This window comes from Chelonus insularis, unplaced genomic scaffold (genome assembly GCF_013357705.1).
Source record: "Chelonus insularis isolate UGA/USDA-ARS -01 unplaced genomic scaffold, ASM1335770v1 contig_127_pilon, whole genome shotgun sequence".
In the NCBI taxonomy this organism is placed as follows: Eukaryota; Metazoa; Arthropoda; class Insecta; order Hymenoptera; family Braconidae; genus Chelonus; species Chelonus insularis.
In genome coordinates this window covers 63,504-85,593 of record NW_023276367.1, presented here as the reverse complement: position 1 = coordinate 85,593, position 22,090 = coordinate 63,504, and the positions used below count along the sequence as shown (strand labels likewise).

At 30.3% G+C, this 22,090-nt stretch overlaps 1 protein-coding gene and 1 long non-coding RNA gene across 3 annotated transcripts; both read left to right on the top strand.

Annotated features, from left to right (window-relative positions):
• The first annotated feature begins 957 nt into the window (after positions 1 to 957).
• On the top strand, positions 958 to 10,213 carry shg (shotgun). Of its 2 annotated transcripts, XR_004690419.1 has the most exons (7): positions 958 to 1,711; positions 2,396 to 2,487; positions 2,618 to 2,765; positions 2,836 to 3,074; positions 3,837 to 4,025; positions 4,266 to 10,061; positions 10,143 to 10,213. XR_004690419.1 is itself a non-coding variant. In XM_035084615.1 (6 exons), exons 1-6 carry the CDS (start codon positions 1,597 to 1,599, stop codon positions 8,304 to 8,306), a joined length of 4,824 nt encoding a protein of 1,607 aa, XP_034940506.1. In that variant the 5' UTR covers positions 958 to 1,596; the 3' UTR covers positions 8,307 to 10,199. The 2 variants fall into 2 exon arrangements, 1 of the variants encoding a protein (XP_034940506.1); XM_035084615.1 differs by having other exon boundaries at positions 4,266 to 10,199.
• A 324-nt stretch (positions 10,214 to 10,537) lies between these two features.
• Positions 10,538 to 13,036, top strand: LOC118067728 (uncharacterized). Its single transcript, XR_004690420.1, has 3 exons — positions 10,538 to 11,257; positions 11,342 to 11,435; positions 11,695 to 13,036. It is a non-coding gene; the product is annotated as an uncharacterized lncRNA (long non-coding RNA).
• The last annotated feature ends 9,054 nt before the right edge of the window (positions 13,037 to 22,090 follow it).

The following is a 22,090-nucleotide window of genomic DNA, read 5'->3' as shown; positions in this document are numbered from 1 at the left end:
TCTATTTATTATTGAAATTGGCACCACACTTTCCATGTCGTATTATATGGGCTGCATGTGACACTTCAGTTTACTTTGACCCCGAAAAACGATAATATAGCCGTGCCCAACTGCATCGAATATATTTTCTGAATATACTAAATAGTGGCAAAAAACAGTAGTATAAAAGTCGTTGTCAATATAAAATTATAAACAAATTTTCAAAAAATTATTAGAGTTTTTGAAAAACTGTATGCAATTGTCGAAGGGTTGATAATTACATGAATTTAAATTCACAGGTATTTTATTTACATTGTCGATAAAAAACATTATCGGGAATCGTTTGATTAGATGAAAAGTTTACCGATGAAAAAATACATATAATCAAATTGTTATTTCGCAAGGTACAAAAGTTCGAAAGATTATATATATTAGTTAATTGTTGTAAAGAGAACATCTTTATATGATATACATATAATAATTCAGACAATATTTGTCAATTGCCCCCCACCCAACCCTTTGGTTTTACGCCCCTATTATGTTCATAATGTGTTCTATATTTTTATCTTGGTTCTAGATATAAAATTCTGATATTTTTAAAATAACTTTCCCTACCATTTAAATGTAACAGAAGAGATCAATGTTCTCAACCTTCTTTTATGGCATAATAAACATGTAAATAACAGATTTCGAAGAAAAGTGTTGGTTCCGTGACAACTTTCAATAAAAAAACTATACATATATTCTAACTTTATTTCAAATATTAAAAATTGACAAACGTTATCCTAAATAACGATTTATTGATTCCATAATTAATCTGATTATATCAAAGTAAGAATAATAACTATGCCTATTGTGCATTCATAATATACATGTAGCTATGTATCTTTATATAAACTTAAAGAAAGTATGGAACATTAATTCTCGTAAATATAATAATAAATTTATAAAAAAATATAATATAAAAATATTCGAGTATAAAAAATAAAAAATTTCAAAAGTGTGACCATATCTGCAATTCGTTTGAGTCATTCTTTATGTATACAGTACAGAAAATTAGGAATAAAGCTCTGGCTGTGAAACCAAAAGGTAGTAGGGGGATCAGCTACATACTCAGAGTAAGGAAAACGTGAGGTATGGGCAACGGCAGTGGCGTCATCGCATTCATTGGCATCTTAGTAATCATCGCGTTTAAGTCATGATAGTGAGTTTAAGAATATGTGTATAATATAACTTACACAAGATTTCAGCAATATTAGTGGTATTGGTTTTTTCGTGATAATCTTACATTCCATTATTATTAAGATTCAAATTGAGGCTGAAGTCTAATCCGAATGTGTTTAAAAGCAGACAATATAAGTGAAATGTATGTGATACTATTTCATAGTTCTATGATCATTTGATTCTTCAAGAATATTTATAAAATAAACGCGTATAAGCTAATAAGTTTATAAATGTTTTCTAAATTATTTTTATGATAATTTAAAATGTTTATAAATATTGAACGTGAAATAATAGTGTAGTAAAATAGCTATAAATTTGATTAGAAAACAATATTTCTATATTTTTCCAATATACACTTAATTATTGAGAAAATATTTATTCTCAACGAAAAAAATGTTATACTCGCGATGGTTAACTATTTATCCTACTAAGCAAAGACTTAACGATTTTGGCTTCATTGTTGTCGGTACCCTCACTCTTCTTGTCTTACTCAGCAACAGAACTTTAGGTGAGTTTACTATATATCGAAATGTTTCTCAGGTGTGTCTATATCATATCTTTCTGCTTTGTTATGTATGTACGGTATTCATATCGCTAGTTGTGTAAAAAGTACAGCTCTTTTGCTTTAAATTTTCATAATTTACGTAAAAAATCTTTACAGACTAAAAAAATTATTGTTGTTTTTTTTTACACAAATTACAAGTATCTTAAATAAAGAGCCTATACTTTTTACACCGTTAATAGCATTTTGTATACAAAGATCGGGTGGAGATCGGATGAGTAATTTGTAGATATATTCACATTTATCGAATAAATGAATGTATACTAATATTGATTCATTGAAAAAAATAAAAAAGTATCACCATAGAATAATAAAAATGACATGAATTATTATAAATTTCAAATAAAAAATTAAAATCTTTTCAAAAATCAGATCTAAATGAGTTTCAGAAAATTATTAAATTATTTGAATGACTCATATTATTTTATGTACAAGATCCATCAAATATGTAATAGATGTACTTAATTAGTACATCATTTAATGGACTAATAAAAAATAATCTTGCCATAAGCATCCGTGTTTATAAATAAATCATTTTTTTAAAAAACTAGTTGGTTTAAATAAGTCAATAAACTTTATAGAAGTTATTTTTTTGAATTACAAATCACAAATAAATGATTCTTTTTATAGGCAATGAAATTCAAATACGACAACTACATTTACGACATGAAGATGGAACGACATATTCAAAACCATTCAGTTTTAATAATCATGTAGTAATGGTATGTTATTTTTTGTAATAATATTTTTTAATCACATGCAATTCTTATTTATAAGATTTATTATTTTGATAATTATTTTTTCTTTACTATTGTTTCGGAACACAATTATTTATGATATTGTTATTTGTAGACTAATCGTTATAATGATGACAATCACAATCATAAACCTGTATTTTCGGATTGTCCAAAATATGCACCTACTGTAAAAGAAGATGAACCATCAGGAACTATAGTGATCACTGTACGTGCTGAAGACCGTGATCCACTTGATGAAGGAGGTACAAAGAAAATTTACTAAATATTTTATATGGTAATGGGATATTTGGTTACTCAATAATTGTATTTCAGGTACCATCTCCTATAGTTTTGTTACTGCCCCTGGAGAAAAACTCAAATTCGAAATCAATAATGTGACTGGATTGATAAAAACTACACAAGTGTTAGATCGAGATGAACCAGCTCGTGAGAAAGAAGCGTATTTGACAGTGCTGGCAACTGATAACGGTCGACCTCAACTTGATGATGTCTGTACGTTTAAAGTGACCATTGAAGATGTCAATGACAATTCACCAGTCTTTGATAAAGTGGTGAGCTCTTTCTAGTCGTTTTATAGTAATTTAATGGTTAATTTTATAAACTATAAAATTCTAATCATTTTCTTTGCAATAATATTTAAACAAAAAGACGAAAGTTTGAATAAAAAAAATATTAATTCAACAGCTCTTACAGGTTTCTAAAAGAATATCAACTATAATTATAAATTATTAATAATACAATTTAATTTAGATAATTTTGATATTACGTATCCATTAATGTCTTTTTATCATAAATTTGCAACGAATATTATTATTCTTATTTATTTTTTCAAAGAATGCGGGTTTTCAAATGCTTTATTTAAGTCAGTTGTTTTGCCATTTTGTCAACAAATAGGTCTTTCAAGGATATAATACCAATAAACAGGTTTGTTTAGTAACGTTTCAAATTGGACCGAAAAAATTTTTTGATATACATGTTACTAAATATCAAAAATTAATTTTATTTACAAATTACTTTTTATTGAAAGATATATATTTCAAAGAAATGGTTCTTAATTGTTAAGAATTGACTGTTGGGTATATTTCATTACAAAAAAATTCCATTAGTTTCATTAACTTTTATTTAATATGTTTTTTTATATTTTCTTTTCTTTTATATTTACAAAAAATATCAATTACGATTACTGATGAAGACAAGATATGTTTATCGATAATCTATAGCTATCAAATAAATGAGTGATTTGATCACTTATTTTGTTAAAGTAATTTCTTAGTCTTACGTTTTTATGATTTGTTTCTATTGGATCTTATTAGGTTTACACTGAATCAGTTCCTCAGGATCTTCCTGTAAAGCATGAAGTTATGAGAGTATCAGCAACAGATATTGATGATGGAAATAATTCAGTTGTACAATATAGTTTATCTTCGATACGTCCAGAAGATGCTAATTATTTTAAAATCGATGAAAAAACTGGGGTTATCAACCTTAATCAAAGAATTGACGTAAGCTAAAAAAATCTATACAGCTTTTTATTTCTACAATACTTACAAAATTAATGATAGAAATGATTTTTACCTATAAATAATATTGGTAATAATAATTTTGCTCATTTCTCTTCCTTTTAAGGTATTAAATTTTTTCATTTAAAATAAAAAGTTAATTTTGTAAGTAGACTGTATGCGCATTTTTAGATATATATAATTTGCATTAGTACATAAACTTGATGAAATAATATTTTTTAGCGGGAGCCAGAATACAAATTTCGTCTGATTGCGAGAGCTCAAGATCTTGGCAAACCTGAGCCAAAAGCTAGTGAAATTGAATTGGAAATTCGAGTTATTGAATCGAATAAAAAATCTCCAACGTTTTTGCCGTTAAAATCATTCGAACCAATTGAAATAAAAGAAAACTTTAGTGATTTCGACGCGACAATTATTAGACTTGAAGCAATATCTAACATTGATGATAACCCCGATTTATTATTTGAGCTTGTTACTGGTGGGACAGAACAAACGAATAAAGGAAATACCTTTAGGCTAGAATCAGAAAAGAATACAGCTGATATTAAATTATCACAACATTTAGATTATGAAAGTATCACCGAATATACTCTTATCGTTCGTGTTCAAAATAAATATAATTTGGCTGCCGAAACAATAGTTAATATTCGAGTATTAGATGTGAACGATAACATACCGGTATTTCGAGAAATGAAGAAAGGTAGTGTATTGGAAAATGAACCGCCAGGAGTTCCAGTAATGCAAGTTCGTGCGATTGATGCTGATGGCACTTTAGCACATAATCAAGTTACGTATGAGTTAGATAATTTTAAAGATTTATTTACTATTGATAAATATACTGGTAATATTACTACATTAACTATTTTTGACCGAGAAGCTGAAGATACGTATAATGTGAAAGTCATTGCAATAGACAGCTCTCCTAGTGCTTTGTTTAAAACAGGAGAACACAATAAAGGGCAACAAGACTTTCGTATTGAAATAGCCGATAAAAATGATAATCCACCACATTTTAATAGATCAGTTTATACTGCCAACTCAATACTTGAAAATGCTAACATTAATGCACTTGTTACTGAAGTTAAAGCCCATGACATGGATACTGCTAGCCCTGTAACGTATAGCATTATTTCAGGCAACACCGATGATAGCTTCTATATTGAAGGCACGACGGGAAAAATTCGTATTAAAAGGCCTTTAGATTATGAAAAAATAACTGAATATAATTTAACTGTTCGAGCTTTTGATGGAGTCTATGATGATAACGCAACAGTGAAAATTTTTATAGAGAACGTTAACGATAATCCACCCGTTTTTGAAGACTTCGACAAAAATCCAACTATAGAAGAAGAAAAATTAATAAATGGATGTATAACAACTGTTGAGGCATATGATCCAGACGTTAAAGATAGAAGTGCTGATCAACATATTGCATATTTTATTGTAAAAGAAGATCAACAACCACTCATTAACATTGATAAAACAGGATGCATTACACTGAAAAAACCCCTTGATAGAGATCCTCCTAATGGCTATCCAATGTGGACAGTGATTGTTATGGCTAGAGATGACGATGGATCCCCAACTGCATTACGTGAATTGGTTATGGTCAATATAACATTGATTGACATTAACGATAATGCGCCATTTTTAGATATGATTCAACCCGTTGTTTGGCAAGAAGGATTACGGCCCGGTAATATAACAAAACTTAAAGCACGAGATTGGGACTCAGATGAAAATGGACCACCATTTAAATTCAGTATCGATGAAAATTCGGCTGACGATATTATCTTGAGTAGATTTTCAATAAGAGGCGATGATCTTCGTGCAGAAGTTACATTTGATCGTGAAGAATATAAACAATATGAAATTCCAATATTAATAACAGATAACGGTAAAAATAAAGTAATGACAGGAACTTCAACACTTACTATTATAATTGGTGATATAAACGATAACGAAATGAAAGATGGCTCCAGTTCTATATTTGTATACAATTATCAAGGAACAGCACCTGATACAGAAATCGGAAGAGTTTATGTTGACGATCTCGATGATTGGGACTTACAGGATAAACATTTTTCATGGTTAGATAATGATAATAATGATAATATACATAATTTTACCACTGTGAACAATGGAGTTATTTCATATACAAGATTCTCACTCAATTTAGATAATGGAATGATAACTATGCTTTCTGGTCAATGGAATGATGCTTCATATTTACTTCGATTCAAGGTAACGGAAGAATCTAAAGCTATTAAACGTCACAGTGTAAATGCTTATGTGAATGTCACCGTAAAAAATATACCCGAAGAAGCAGTTATGAAGTCTGGGTCGGTACGTTTTCATGGAATAAGTGCTGAAGAATTCATTGCACCAAACCGTAAAAATGCAAGCATAAGTAAAAAAGACATGTTTCACGAACGATTATCATCGATTCTTAATTTAACTATAGAAAATATTGATGTCTTTACTGTTTTACACTCGCCACATTACAATAATAAAAGTTTACTAGATGTTAGATTTTCTGCACATGGAAGTCCATATTATGCAGCTGAAAGATTAAATTCCATAGTTGCCATATATTCAAAAGAGATAGAACACGATTTAAACGTCAGTATATCATTAATAAATATTGATGAATGTGTTTATGAGAGACGATTTTGTAATAATTCTTGTCGAAGCTATTTAAATGTAACACCGAAACCTTACTCTGTTTACACAAATATTACATCATTCGTTGGTGTAAGAGCAGTTGTTGACCCACAGTGCACTTGTCATGTTGCTGAACCAATAACGTGCCTTAACGGTGGAACGCCATTAATTACTGAAACGGGTGAAGGAGATCGATGTGAATGCCCTCCTGGTTTAGATGGTCCACGATGTGAATTATTGGATATAGGGTTTCAAGGTGATGGTTGGGCAATTTTAAAATCGGTCAATCAAGCATGTGATGATTCTCATCTTGGTTTAGAGTTAAAATCTTATTTAGACAATGGATTAGTATTTTACATTGGGCCTATGAGTTATGGAAACAATAATGAATCAAACTTTCAGGATTTTATGTCACTTGAAATTCAACATGGATACGCTGTTTTATATGTTGATTATGGGTCTGGAACTGTAAAACTTGACCAAAAACAAACAAAATTAAACGATGGTAAAGAGCATCGAATTGATATCTATTGGACAAAAACTACTATTGAAATGAAAGTTGATAACTGTGGTAAGTCAGCATGTATGAGTTTAGTTGGACCAATTGGGCCTAATGAATTTTTAAATGTCAATAGCCCATTACAAATTGGTGGTACAATGCTGAAAGACTTTAATGATTTATATCATTATTTTAGTTGGAATTACAAACCTATTAATAGAGGTTTTGTTGGATGTATTCGAAATTTAACAATAAATGGAAATACTTATGATTTTAGAACTTTAGCGTTAAGTAAAAATGCTTATCCAGCATGCAGTCACAGTATGTCAAAAGCCGTTTCGTTTGGAATTGATACCAATTTTCTTGTTGCTATCCTAGTGTGCGTAGCAATATTATTAATTCTTCTTCTAGCTGTTGTTGTTCATCGACGGAAGCGAGATGATCTATATAAAGATATGGATGATATAAGGGAAAATATAATTAATTACGAAGATGAAGGAGGTGGTGAAGTTGATACTGGATACGATTTAAATGTTTTAAGACATATATATGACAATACGCCTACAACAGGATTTGATTCAAAAGTTGGTTCATCTATAAATCCAAATAATAATAGTAAAATTTCTGAAGAAATGGCAGTTCCGGATATTTGTGGATTTCTTGATAATAAAAAACAAAATTGTGATAAAGATCCTGACACTACACCGTATGATGATGTTCGTCATTATGCATATGAAGGTGAAGGCAATTCTGATGGTTCTTTATCATCATTGGCATCATGCACTGATGATGGTGACTTAAAATTCAATTATTTATCTAATTTTGGTCCAAGATTCCGGAAATTGGCAGATATGTATGGAGAAGAATCAAGTAATGACGAAGATGATGATAATAATGATAGTCATGATGATGATCTCCGTCATCATCATTATCAAAGTCGAGATAATAATAATGATGTCCAAGATGATAATAATGACAAAGAAACTGAAAATGATGGTGTAGATAATAATATGAGTGATGGTAATATTAATCGTCATCGTCGTCATCGGTCTTATCGACATTCTCAACGTGAAGATAGAGAAAGTGAAAGTTGGTGTTAATTCAAATTACATTGGAAACAAATGAATGCTTTTTTTAACCAATTTACTCGTTTTATTTAATTTAAGTGAATATAGGTTTCTTTGAAGGATTAAAAGTATATTTATAGATGAATATTAATCATTTCGGCTACATAATAATGATGTAAACAGTTGTGCATGTACTTAAAACTCATACTTACTTTTTCATTATACTTGATTTTTTTTGCTTTTCAGTTAATCGTAATAATGATTTTGTTGAAAAAGTAAATTACAATATAATCATTTCAATTTTATTTTTTTGGCTCAGACAATTTTTTTTGTATTATTTATTTTTTCGCCAAACGCACCAAAGATTCATTTGTGTGCATGCGCAAATATAAAATTTGATTGGAAAATTAGAAAAATTATTGTTATAATGATTACAGTACATAATTTTCATAATAGTAGTATTATTACTATGTTTCTCTTAACTGATAGTAAGCATTTTGATAACTGGAATTATTTTAGTAATCATATTATGAACATAAATTTACTTTTTATAAAGTTTATATAAAAAAATTGTTTTGAATTTTCACTAAATACATACCAAATTTTATAGGAAATTATACTTTTTATTGATACTATTACTGAATTTACTTTTAGAAGACTGAATTTAAAGTTACTTTCCACATCAAATTTTGTTCTTTTTTTTTTTTTCTTCTTTCTTACAAATAGGACATATTAATATTGTTTATAAAACTTTTTTTACTATTTTATACATAATTTTTTATTATAAATATTTTATAGGAAATTTGAAAGCATCGATACATGTGTAAAATTTACTTAGGTACAAGTATGTAAGTAAATTTTTAATTTAAGGTATTATTGTTATTGGGTACTGAAACAAATGTATTTTTAAACAGATATTTCGTAATTGATCCATAAAAATGAAGCTCGATGAATGCATGCATTACTGGAAAATAAAATGAAAGTTTTTTTTATAAATAAGTAGAATGACGAATATGGCTCATAGATAGAAAAATAATTAATTTTAGCTTCTATTGTGAAAATACTTTTAATAACAAAATATTTTTGTAGGAATCATGTATATAATAATTCTTTAAATAAATATAACTATTAAATAAATTTCAACATCAGTGGTAATTGTATTTCTCAAATTAATTTTCAATATAATGTTGTGATAAAAATAGTCAATCTTAAAAGAAACCTATTACATGCACATGGGAGTATTGACAATAGCTAATTGATGTCTACACGTATAAAAATCTTTGTCTAGTTTATTCTAAATAGTAAGTCAGCATATGAGATTCAATTATCTATATTTCTTGTATATGTGCGAATTTGAAGTTTCAAAAATATAAATTATTAGACATCATTAGAAGAAATAAGATTATTTAACGAAAATATAATTTGTGAAAAATTACTAAGAAAAAACCTTAAACTTTAATAATGTAAGTTAATTCTATTTTTTTGAGTTAGAATCCAAAATCTGATTTATAAAAAAAATATTATAGGCTAAAAAGAAAAAATTTAATGAATTATACCATGTTATTGGCAATATTCATGTTGCAATTGATTTTATTACCATTATTCTTTAAAAATACGGTCAATGCACAATTAAACTTCTCTACTGGTTGGGGAAAAAGAACTTTCGTAATGAAAAATAATCAAACATTGTGGTTTTTCCTACCACAAAGCAATTGCAGTGACAAATACATGAAGAATAAAATATTTATCATTGTAAAAACTATATTAGAATCATGTAATTTAATGAAGGTAAATAGAATAGAAACATTTATTTATAAAAAATTAAAAATTATTCACTATATGAAGAATACATATTTTTATATTTTACAGATTCATTAAACCTTCAATTCAACGTAGAAATAAGTTTTAAAAATTAAGTCATATCAACTAGGGTACTAATGATTAATCTTGGCTTGTTTTATTTAGTTAATTAGTATATTTATTCAATATAAATAAATGTATTCGAAGAAATTTTTGTTTTCACAATATTAAATTGTAACATACCTGTTGATACATTGCATTTGAATCAATTACAATTATAATTGTTATTATATTTCTCTTATTTTTATTTTATCTTTTAATCGAAAGATTTGATTTTACTTTCGAAAAATCAATAAGAAAATCATTTAATGTTATATCAAAAATAAAGTTTTTACATAAGTGAAATTAAATAAAAAAGCAGTGTATAGATATGTACTAGCTTACGAGTTACTATTATTTTAAAATAAAATACAATCTTCAGTATAAAAATACAAAAAAATTTTTGTTATGTAGCATTAAAAAATGGTTATATATGTATTTAGTACAAAATATATATTTTGATTGATATACGTCACTTGACAAGGCCAATCAGACTTAGGTACTTATTTTATCAAGACTTGTTAAGCTTAGTGCATGTTTATTCATTCTCCTATACTGATCTCGATATTAGTTTGTATGACTAACCACAGTTACAATGGTTCTGTCAAAATCAATTTAAAACATGTTTTCTCAAAAAACACATTTAGACACTCAGTGCAAGATTTAATAAAAATATAAATACCTTTTTGTCTCAATACAATTTTTATGCAATAGAGAAAATAAAGATAAATGCTCATAAGTATTAAAAAAATATGTTCTATATTCCATTTATGAGGTATGACTTTTATTCAACGAATCATGCTTCATTGAAATGATTTTTCAGTATATGATTGATAGATTTTCATAGTTTTGTAAATTATAACTACTATAAAGCTTTAATGGATTTTTATCTTTCGCTTACAAACATCAAAGTAGATAGATGTTTTTTATATTATTCTTCAATTATTGAAATTGAAACTAATTTTGTAGACGTCAACAAAATTACTTGTTTATAAAAAAAATTATTTTGCAGTTCATTTTTGTATGGTAAAAAAAGATGATAACGAGATGTGTCATTTATATAAGATAAATTTATATAAGATTACGTGAGTGTTTTTGTGTATCAAAAATAATCTTATTTGAATGATAAGAAGATTCTCTTCTTCAATTAAGTGTTCATTTATTGTTAGTTTGGTGAGATGGCAGACTTTGTCAGAAAAGGTAGTGTACAACTTGTAAAACGAAGCAGCGTCCAGATAAAGCATGCTGCGAAAGAAGTGAGAGGTTTGTAAATTTAGTAGTAAAAAATGCGATATTTATGATCATTACTTTATGACCATTACAGACAGTCATAAAGTTATTAATCATTATCATAACCAAATAAAGTTATGAATTATAGATAATAACACGATTGATGAAATAAAATTAAAAAATTTTGGACATTAGAAATATAATCAGTTAAAAATTATTAATATTTAATCAGTAGAATAATTTTTAACATTTTGTAATAATGAAAATTATACAAAAAATGATACTCTTGTAGCCATTAGGAAACAGGCTGTCGTCAGACTTACGTATGTTGCTGTCTTTTTTGGTTTCCTAACGTAAGATTAACGTCAGACGTCAGATGCTGCTGCAGAAAGGAAATTATTCTAATACATACATTAAACTGATGGATTAATTGTTTGGATTTATTTTTAATTTAACTTTTTATTAAATTTCATTAATCAAAACATTGTTATTGATAATAATAATTAATAATCAAATCATCGGTAGTATTATCCAACGAACATGCTAGTCGTTAACATCTATCAAAATATTTGATAATAACCCGTGTAAAAAAACTTCATTCTGGATGAGTTCCAAATTTTGTTCCGCTGGTGAGACTGAGCAGAATTGATTTGGAAATTTTTGGAAAATATATTTTTTTTCCTATTCATATTTAAGTGTTTCGAATTGGACAATTTTAAGTTGCATACATCGAAAGGGTCGTCGATACTTTCACTACTTTTTGCTTTTGCATTCAGAAAGTGCAACTTGTAATTTGTAGAGCTTGCTTTCTTTAAAGGTGTCAATTTTTCAACCAAAATAAAACTATTTTGGAATGTTTGATCACAAACGAAAATTATGTTTTATTTAATACAACAGTTTTATTAATAATGCTAGTTTATTTACATTCAAAATATAGAGGATAATCCATGTAAAAGAAGAACACTTGAACAATGTGAAACATTTAGACAAATTTATTCATTTGTCAAAGTATCAATGAAAATGATAATAAGATAGAAAAAACAAAAAAAAGATACTGTCCAGAAAAAAAAGCTGCAGAAAAAAAATAAAAATATAGTTTGAAATTTTAATCCCTCATGGTCCTTCAAATGACTAATTATGAAATAATTTGCATCACTCTGAGTACGTAACTTCAATTTCAATTATACGATTATGTGTATTCATCCTTTTACTCCTGGATTCTTCTATTATATATTAAAAATTAAAAAATACCAATACAGTATATTTAATGAAAAAAATCTTAATTAATGGAAAAACATTCTTAAATAATCCTATTTCAATCCATTCCAAATTTGGAACAAAACGGAATTTTTTGATAATTTAGATTTTCCTTAAAAAATATCAGTGCTCTCTGGTGGTCTTGGTGCGAACCGAAAGGTCCACACTACTAACTTCCCAGTGGAATAGATGATTAGATTGAGCTTCTTCCCAGTTGCTTGATTCTGCAAAAAAAATTCTAAATTAAAAACTATTGTATTCGACTCTGAAGGTCTTGGAACGTAGAGATATCTCAAAATTCAGGATTCGTAAAATCGGACCCATTACGTGTTAAGGTTGGATTCAAATCAGAAAGCTGTCTGATTCCTCTATCTAAATACATTGGATCATATGTTTCTAATTTCTTCGCGAATTCATGTTTTTCCTTGAAAATTTCGGTCTCAGATTAAAGCCTATTTTAAGTTCTGTATAAATTGCATGAATTTTTTAATAAATGAGTAGACATATTATTCAATCCAATTATATTAAATTTATTATGTTTTTCGTTTTAATTTCTTGAAAAAACTTTATACTTTTATGATAATACAATAAGTAATAATAATTATTATTTCGATTAGACCATTATTCTACTAATAATAATATTTAATTGAATTATGTTGACCGTTTGTCTAATATCGCTTTACTACTTCCCGTTCAACAACATAACATTGTTATGTTGCTATTATGTTACAATAATATAACTGTTATGTTATCGTAATATTACAGTTTTGTTATTAAAAACAAGAAATATTTAGACAATTCTTTTTTTATGACTATTACATGAGAAATATTATTAATTGATTATAATTGATGAAATTTCCGCGGAAAATTAAATAATTGAAAATTGTACCCAGGGGGATTTGAAACCTACGACCATTAATTTGCATAACTTGAACCGGTAACTTTACCCGCTCGGCTATCAACTTATTAAATGGAATATAACCATTACACATGTAATAAACCCTCAACTTAGACTAAGAAATATATGTACGTAAGCTAAGATAAAATAAGTAAGAATTCATACTTTCCAAAAATTCCTCACAACCCTTTTTTTCTTCATCCTGTAATAAAACTTTATCTCTTCAAAATCTCCCTGAGAGACTCGATTTCTCTAACTTTCCAAATTCCTGATTTTCCACCGTTTCACTTCAAGAAAAACCCTCTACGTCACAAGACGCCTACCCTTTCCCTTAACTGGCCCTGTTATAAAAATCCTTCTTCCCTTAGCTACACTCACTCTTAGACGATAAGTCAACCTGTACGTTGTATTACTAAGTCTACAATAAATTGTTCAACCCTATTCACCTTCTATGTTGGAAAATTGATTTTATAACATTGGTGTCAGAAGTGGGATCATCTCTCGAAAATACAGTGTGTCTGCTGGTCGAGAAGGATCCAAAAGTAAGAATCAAAGTACAAATCACGGAAGCTGAATCTTCAAGAACCTACAACTATTCAAGTGAAATCAAAATCTAAATCATCAAAACTCTCTCCAAATCTACAACTATTCAAGTGAAATCAAAATCTAAATCATCAAAACTCTCTCCAAATCTACAGCTATTCAAGTGAAATCAAAATCTAAATCATCAAACTCTCTTCAAATCTACAAACATTAAAAGTCTTCAAGTAACCAAGCGAATCTCCAAAATCATCGTAATTCAAGTTCGAGAGACAACCATCATCACCACCGCTGTCGAATTGCTGACCACAACTGTACTGCCTGCTGTACTAAGCCATTTTCTCCAACACCTAACAGGATCACCGGTCTCAATCACCAAGCAGCTTCATCATTTCAACATCTCCACTATGATCAACATTCTACTTCTGTAAGTCAAAATTGTTTATGGATATCTTATTTCATTAGTTCGATTATATTATCTCTATAATACTAAATTCAGATCCAAAAATGACTGTGTCGATCGAGATCGCGGCTAGACTATTAAGTTCTTTCAATGGAGATAAATCAACTCTTTTTGAATTTTGCGATAATTGCGATAAGGCTTTAAGCATAATAGAGGAACCTAAAAAAGCGACATTATTCATCATAATCCAAACTAAAATATCTGGAAATGCACGTGCGCTTATTCGTAACAGAACATTCCCTAACTGGGAATCCCTCAAAACATATCTTCTTGATGCTTACTCTGAAAAAAGATCTCATGCTCAATGGCAGTTAGAACTATCTTCTTGTAGACAAGGTCCAAAAGAAGATATCTTGTCTTATGCAACCAAGGTAGAGAATTGCTATATCAAATTATGTAGTAGCCTTCAATCAGACCTAAATGAAACAGATCGAGCAGCGTGCGTAAAATTACTACAAAAACAAGCCATGAATGTATTTGTGTTAGGCTTACATAAAGATATGTCTTTAGTCGTAAAAACGCAAAAACCTGAATCTCTTGAAGATGCTATCCAGTACGGTCTAGCCGAAGAGTGCGAGTTAAAATCGCGTAACGAGATGGTCAAATTTCAAAATGTTAGTTCCAAAGAAACTAAATATTGTGATCATTGCGATCGTATGGGACATAGTACATTCGAATGCTTTAAACTCAAACCTAACAATTTACCACGGAATATAAAAATTAAAAACGAACCGAACATTCGCCAACTTCAAACAAATGAAGGAAAAGTTTGTAACTACTGCAAAAAAACGGGACATGTCATTTCTGAATGCAGGAGAAGAGAGTATAATAATGCTAAACAAAACCAAAATTACGCTAATCCCATTTCACCACGAAATCAGTACGGGCATAACCCGCCAAACTCAAAATCACCCTAACCTCCCTACACCTCAAAATCACTCTAACCCTTCCACGTCACAGAATAATTACAGACCAAATCAACGGATTAACAACATAGATGCTGACGTACATTTCTCTGACCCCGAAATCCACACTTTAAACTTGGACGATGCTCCGGTAGCTGCCGTACCTCGGAGCATTCGAGCCCTTCAGGCAGAACAATAAAAATAAATTTTATTAGGGGTATCACTACCTCGGTAAACGCTAAAATTCTTCAAGCATTAGAAAACCCAGTAAACCTACTACTTGATTGCGGTGCTGACATATCAATTATAAAAATTTCTCAATTGCATGAAGACACTCCCTGCTATGAAGATACAAAACTAAAAATCAACGGACTCTCAAATGAAAATTTCGACACGTTAGGATATTGCCATTTAGACTTAATTGTAGATGAATTCAAATACCCAGTTATATTTCATGTTGTCAAAGACTCCTTTCCTATCTCCTTTTCTGGAATACTTGGAAACGATATCCTTACACAACTCAAAACTAAGATAGACAATACTGATAATAAACTTTATTTCAAGAACGGCTCTTATTCAAACAAAAAAACACCTAAAACTAAATTCAACAAAAACCTTAACTGACAGAAACCTCAACACAGAACCAGTTGAAATTCACAGAGTTAACGCCAGGACAGAAACCATTGTACCTATTAAAATAAACAATACTCAGGTAAAAGAAGGTATAATAGACATCACAGAAATTTAGAAAGGTGTATACATATCCGGCAGCATAGTAAAGATTGATGCAAACGGATACGCAAAAACAACTATCCTTAATACTATCGAAAACGACTATCTACTTAACAGAAACCTTGAAATAAATATCGAACCGATTACAGAAGATGTAGTTAGAATACTGAACGTCCAAGCCAACACTAATTCGTTAAAAAATTATCAATCTCATAGACTAAAAATACTACAAGAAAACTTGCGCGTATCGCATTTGAACCCTGAAGAAAAGAATAGTATAACTAGTGCTTGCAAAGATTTTAACTCCATATTCAGCCTCGAAGATGATAAGCTGACTTTAACTGATACGTTAGAGCACAGAATTCCCACAATCGACGAAGAACCAATCAACGTAAAAGCATATAGGTTTCCCGAAATTCATAAAGAGGAAGTAGAAAAACAGGTAGAGAAAATGAAGAAAGACTGTATCATAAAATCATCAGAGTCTCCTTGGAACGCCCCAGTTTGGGTAGTGCCAAAAAAAAGAGATGCCTCAGGTAAACAGAAATGGCGCGTCGTAATAGACTACCGAAAACTCAACGAAAAAACCATTGGCGATGCGTACCCTTTACCGAATATAACAGAGATCTTGGACCAACTCGGTAAATCTAAATACTTTACGACTCTAGACCTAGCTTCAGGATTTCATCAAATCCCGATGAGAAAGGAGGATGCTGCTAAAACAGCATTTTCAACTCCTCAAGGTCATTATGAGTTCGTTAGAATGCCTTTTGGTCTAAAGAATGCCTCTGCTACCTTTCAGAGGCTGATGAACATCGTTTTAGCAGGAATCCAAGGTTTTCGTTGTCTAGTATATCTAGACGACATAATAATATTTGCAGATTCATTAGAAATCCACGACAAACGCTTAAGAGAAGTATTTAGTCACCTAGCAAAACACAATCTCAAACTTCAACCAGACAAATGTGAGTTTCTTCGAAAAGAAGTCATGTACTTAGGTCATAGAATTTCAGAAGCTGGAGTACAACCAGACCCATCAAAAATAACAGCTATTTCAAATTTCCCTGTTCCCAAAAATCGTACCGATATACAATCATTCCTCGGTTTAGCTGGATATTATCGAAGGTTCATTGAAAACTTTAGCAACATCATTAAACCTCTAACAAGTCTCTTGAAGAAAAATGTCGACTTTCAATGGTCCAGCACTCAACAACAAGCATTCGAAATCATAAAAACCAAATTAATGTCTGACCCAATACTAATCTACCCAGATTTCACTCAGGAATTTATTTTAACTACCGATGCTAGCAACTTTGCAATAGGCTCCGTTTTATCACAAGAACGAGAAACGCCCCATTGATCAAAAGAAAATCAAAGCAGATTTACCAATCGCTTATGCTAGTAGAACTCTAAATTCCGCTGAAATAAATTATTCAACAATTGAACGTGAACTATTAGCAATAGTATGGGCAGTAAAACATTTTCGATCTTACCTCCTAGGTCGGAGATTCCGAATCATTACCGACCACCGTCTTTTAACATGGCTATTTAGTGTCAAAGACCCTAGTTCCAGACTCCTAAGATGGAGACTAAAACTGGAAGAATACGACTATGAGATACAGTACAAGTCAGGGAAAAGAAATCAAAATGCAGATGCATTAAGTCGAATCATTCTACCGAATGACCAAAATCCTTCCTCATCAAATTTTGTTAACATCAATTCACTCCAAACCAATTGTTCATATGAAAACTTCCTGATTGCCCTAGAAACTAAAATAATCACTTCAAATCAAATAGTCGAGTATGATGAACCTCTAAAAGTAATAGATGATAATTATATAATATTCACGTCTGAACACCTTAATTTTAAAAATAACTTGTTCGATACAACTAATCATTTCAATAAATTAAAAACAATAAACCCTAAAATACACGAAGTAATTTCCCTTCCTCACGAAAGTATCAACATTTATTACCTCATCATAAAACATCAACCGTGGGACAAAGCAGACCTTAAGGATGTTTTTAAAAGCCTTCTTAATCTTAAACATACCCTAATAAAAGAAAGTAAAACTTCTATAATTATTCCTAAGCCCCTCAGCGAATTCGAAACCCTTCGTTGGGATAAAATTCGATACATATTTAAAGATTGTCACATAAGAATCAAATTATATTCAAGTAGCGCAGTTGAACCAAAATCTGAAGAAATAGATGATATCTTAAAAGAATATCACTCCTCACCTATTGCGGGTCATACTGGATTCCATAAAACATATAAAAGAATTAAGAAATTTTACAAATGGCCGAATATGAAAAATGATATCAAAACCTTTATAAAAACGTGCGAATCTTGTCAAAGAAATAAAGTGGATCGTAGGACAAATAAAAACCCAATGGTAATCACTACCACCTCAACCAAACCTTTTCAAAGAATCTATCTCGATATCGTAGGACCATTAACGCCAACAGAATCCGGTAATAAATATATCCTAACACTTCAGGACGACCTCAGCAAGTTCTCGCAAGCATACGCTATCCCACAACATGATTCAAGGACAATAGCTAAAAAACTCACTTCTCAATTTATTTGCAAATACGGACAACCTGAAGAAATCTTAACCGATCAAGGTAAAGATTTCACCTCATCTCTCTTGAAAGAAATTGCAAAACTTTTTAAAATTAAACAAATCCAAACCACCGCCTATCATCCACAAACCAATGGTGCGTTAGAGAGAAGTCATGTCACTCTTGCGGACTATCATAAACACTTTATTAATGAAAATCAAACGGATTGGGATGATTGAATCGATTTTGCAATGTTCTCATACAATACGACGATTCACACTTCAACTAAATTCACTCCTCATGAATTACTCTATGGACACAACCCTGTATTACCAAGCGCAATAACTAAACCTCCACAATTTAAATACACATACGATGATTACGTTGACGATCTGACATTCAAACTACAAAGATCACGTGAAATCGCTCGCGAAAACCTAATCAATAGTAAAGAAAACAGTAAAGGCTATTACGACAAGAATTCAAAATCGACATCATATAAAGAAGGAGATCAAGTCTACTTGACTAACGAACAATTCTCCAAATGCAAGAAGTTATCTGCTCGCTGCGATGGCCCTTACAAGATAATTAAAGTTAATTCGCCAGTCAACGCTACCCTTAAGATAAAAAATAAAAACGTAACAGTACATACCAATAGAATCAGACCTGCTTATCTAAGAAAATAATACAATTTGTTCCAGCTTCCTACTCGTGGCATTGGGTCATTACAAAATCCACTCAATAACACATTGTTCAGGCATATACTACGACGAATTAGGAAAATTGGCACTCTACGATAACTCATGGAAATTAAAAACCCATCTCGATCTAAACAATATCGATCAAAAAATATCTTTAGTAGAATCAGCCCTTAGTCGCACTCAAACACTCTGCAAGTCAAGTCCAATATTTTCATGCCGTACAAAATTACTGCTGTTAGAACACTCTGCTCCAGAGCTTAGAAAGTTAGAATTCGAACTTAAAAATTTATTGGGTTCTAACCGCGTTAAAAGAGGGTGGTTCAATGGAATAGGTACCATATTCAAAACAATTACCGGAAACCTTGATAACAATGACGCCGAGTATTATGATAAACTAATCAATCAAGTCCAAGAAGACGAACACCAACTCACCCAATTATTAAAAGCACAAGTTCAAGTAGTCAGTACTACAATTACAAACTTCAACGAAACTATCACAAATTTTCAAAAAAGTCAGAAAATATTAAATGATAATTTGGAAACAATCCATCAATATATGTTAAACTACTCCTTACAAATAGAGCATTACGAAGTCAAAGAAACAGTTGAAAGTCATCTCTCTTATTTATTCCTATTATATAACGAAATTCGCGACAAACTAAACACCCTCATGGAAACCATACTATTTGCAAAAAATAATGTCCTACACCCTAGAATCATTAATCCTACCCAATTAATTTCAGAATTAAGGAGAACTGTCGTTCAACTACCTCCAGGTTGCCACTACCCATATATGCTTGATATCTCCCATGCTCATTCTCTCCTTAATCTAGTTACACTTCAAGCTTATTTCTCCAATTATAGACTAGTATTTATAATTAATATACCACTCGTAAGAGACACTCGATACGTACTTTATAATATTATACCATTTCCTTCCTTACAACATTCAAGTAACTATCTTTTTATCCAACCTTCACACAAATACTTAATTTTATCGCAAACTAAAACACAATACTCCCTAGTAGAAGATTTATCCCATTGTAAGTATACCGAAGCATCCTTCTATATATGTAAATTCTCCTATTCGATTTACACTATTTTTCCACCAATTCCATGGGAAATAGAATTATTATCTCCCATCAAAAGCATTCCGAAAACATGCGATACTAGAATTGTTAACATCGTAGATGAAAAATGGTATAAATTGATTAATAAAAACATTTGGATGTACGTGTTACCTAAGACAACTTTAATATCAATTTCTTGTCGAAATTCAGAAATAACTGATGTAAATTTTCAAGGGACAGGAATATTTGAACTATCATCACACTGCAAAGCTTATACATCATCAACTATGCTTGGAACAGAAGGCTCATTCACTAGTAACTACACAGTAAAAACCCTACCTTTCAATATAACAACCGACGATTGTTGCGAAATTCAAAATTTAACTCTTAAAAACCTCCCAATAATAAAACAACTACCTAAAGTTGATGTCAACCTAAACAATCTCGAAATGACCAGTCATAAACTATCAACACTTTCTAATATGATAGATGACCTTAGTAGACATAAGGTAATAGACTATAAGATATCCATATTCACTTATATTGGCTACATTGTGTGCGTATTAATAATAATCTACATAATTTTAAGATGTTGTTGTTGGCGTAGAGCAAATTCATTGCATAGATATTTAGCTCCCCATGACGACAACGATCCTGGTCAATGCTCAAAAATGCTTAATTATCTAACATTAAATATTTGTAACTCTAAAATTAGTGCCCGCAGACCTGTACGATCACCTATACCTCTAGAAATAATTACCTCTGACTCATCTGAAAATAATACTGTAAATGAGGAACCTCGTCCTCATCGATCAACTAGTATACTTAAAGATAAGTTTTAATAAATTAAAACATTACCTTTAATCTTAAGGAGGGAGGTGTAATAAACCCTCAACTTAGACTAAGAAATATATGTACGTAAGCTAAGATAAAATAAGTAAGAATTCATACTTTCCAAAAATTCCTTACAACCCTTTTTTTCTTCATCCTGTAATAAAACTTTATCTCTCAAAATCTCCCTGAGAGACTCGATTTCTCTAACTTTCCAAATTCCTGATTTTCCACCGTTTCACTTCAAGAAAAACCCTCTACGTCACAAGACGCCTACCCTTTCCCTTAACTGGCCCTGTTATAAAAATCCTTCTTCCCTTAGCTACACTCACTCTTAGACGATAAGTCAACCTGTACGTTGTATTACTAAGTCTACAATAAATTGTTCAACCCTATTCACCTTGTGTTGGAAAATTGATTTATAACAATAGGTAAAAAATTAAAAAAACTAATTGTCATAATCTATTTTTGTAAACAAATGTGATATTTCCTCAGTTATTCTGCTCCTTTAGATTCTGAAGAAACAGAACTCATTATATTATATGGTTCTTCAACCGTATATCCGAGATTTATCGTATTTTTCTGTTACTTTTCTTTTTTTTATGACTTTCAAAATTATTTTGGAAGTTTGATGACTGTCACCAAACTTCCATAATCGTTGTAGGGGAGTTTGGTGACAGTCACCAAAATCCAATTCGTCACCAAACTTCCACTTTGGTCGCACAA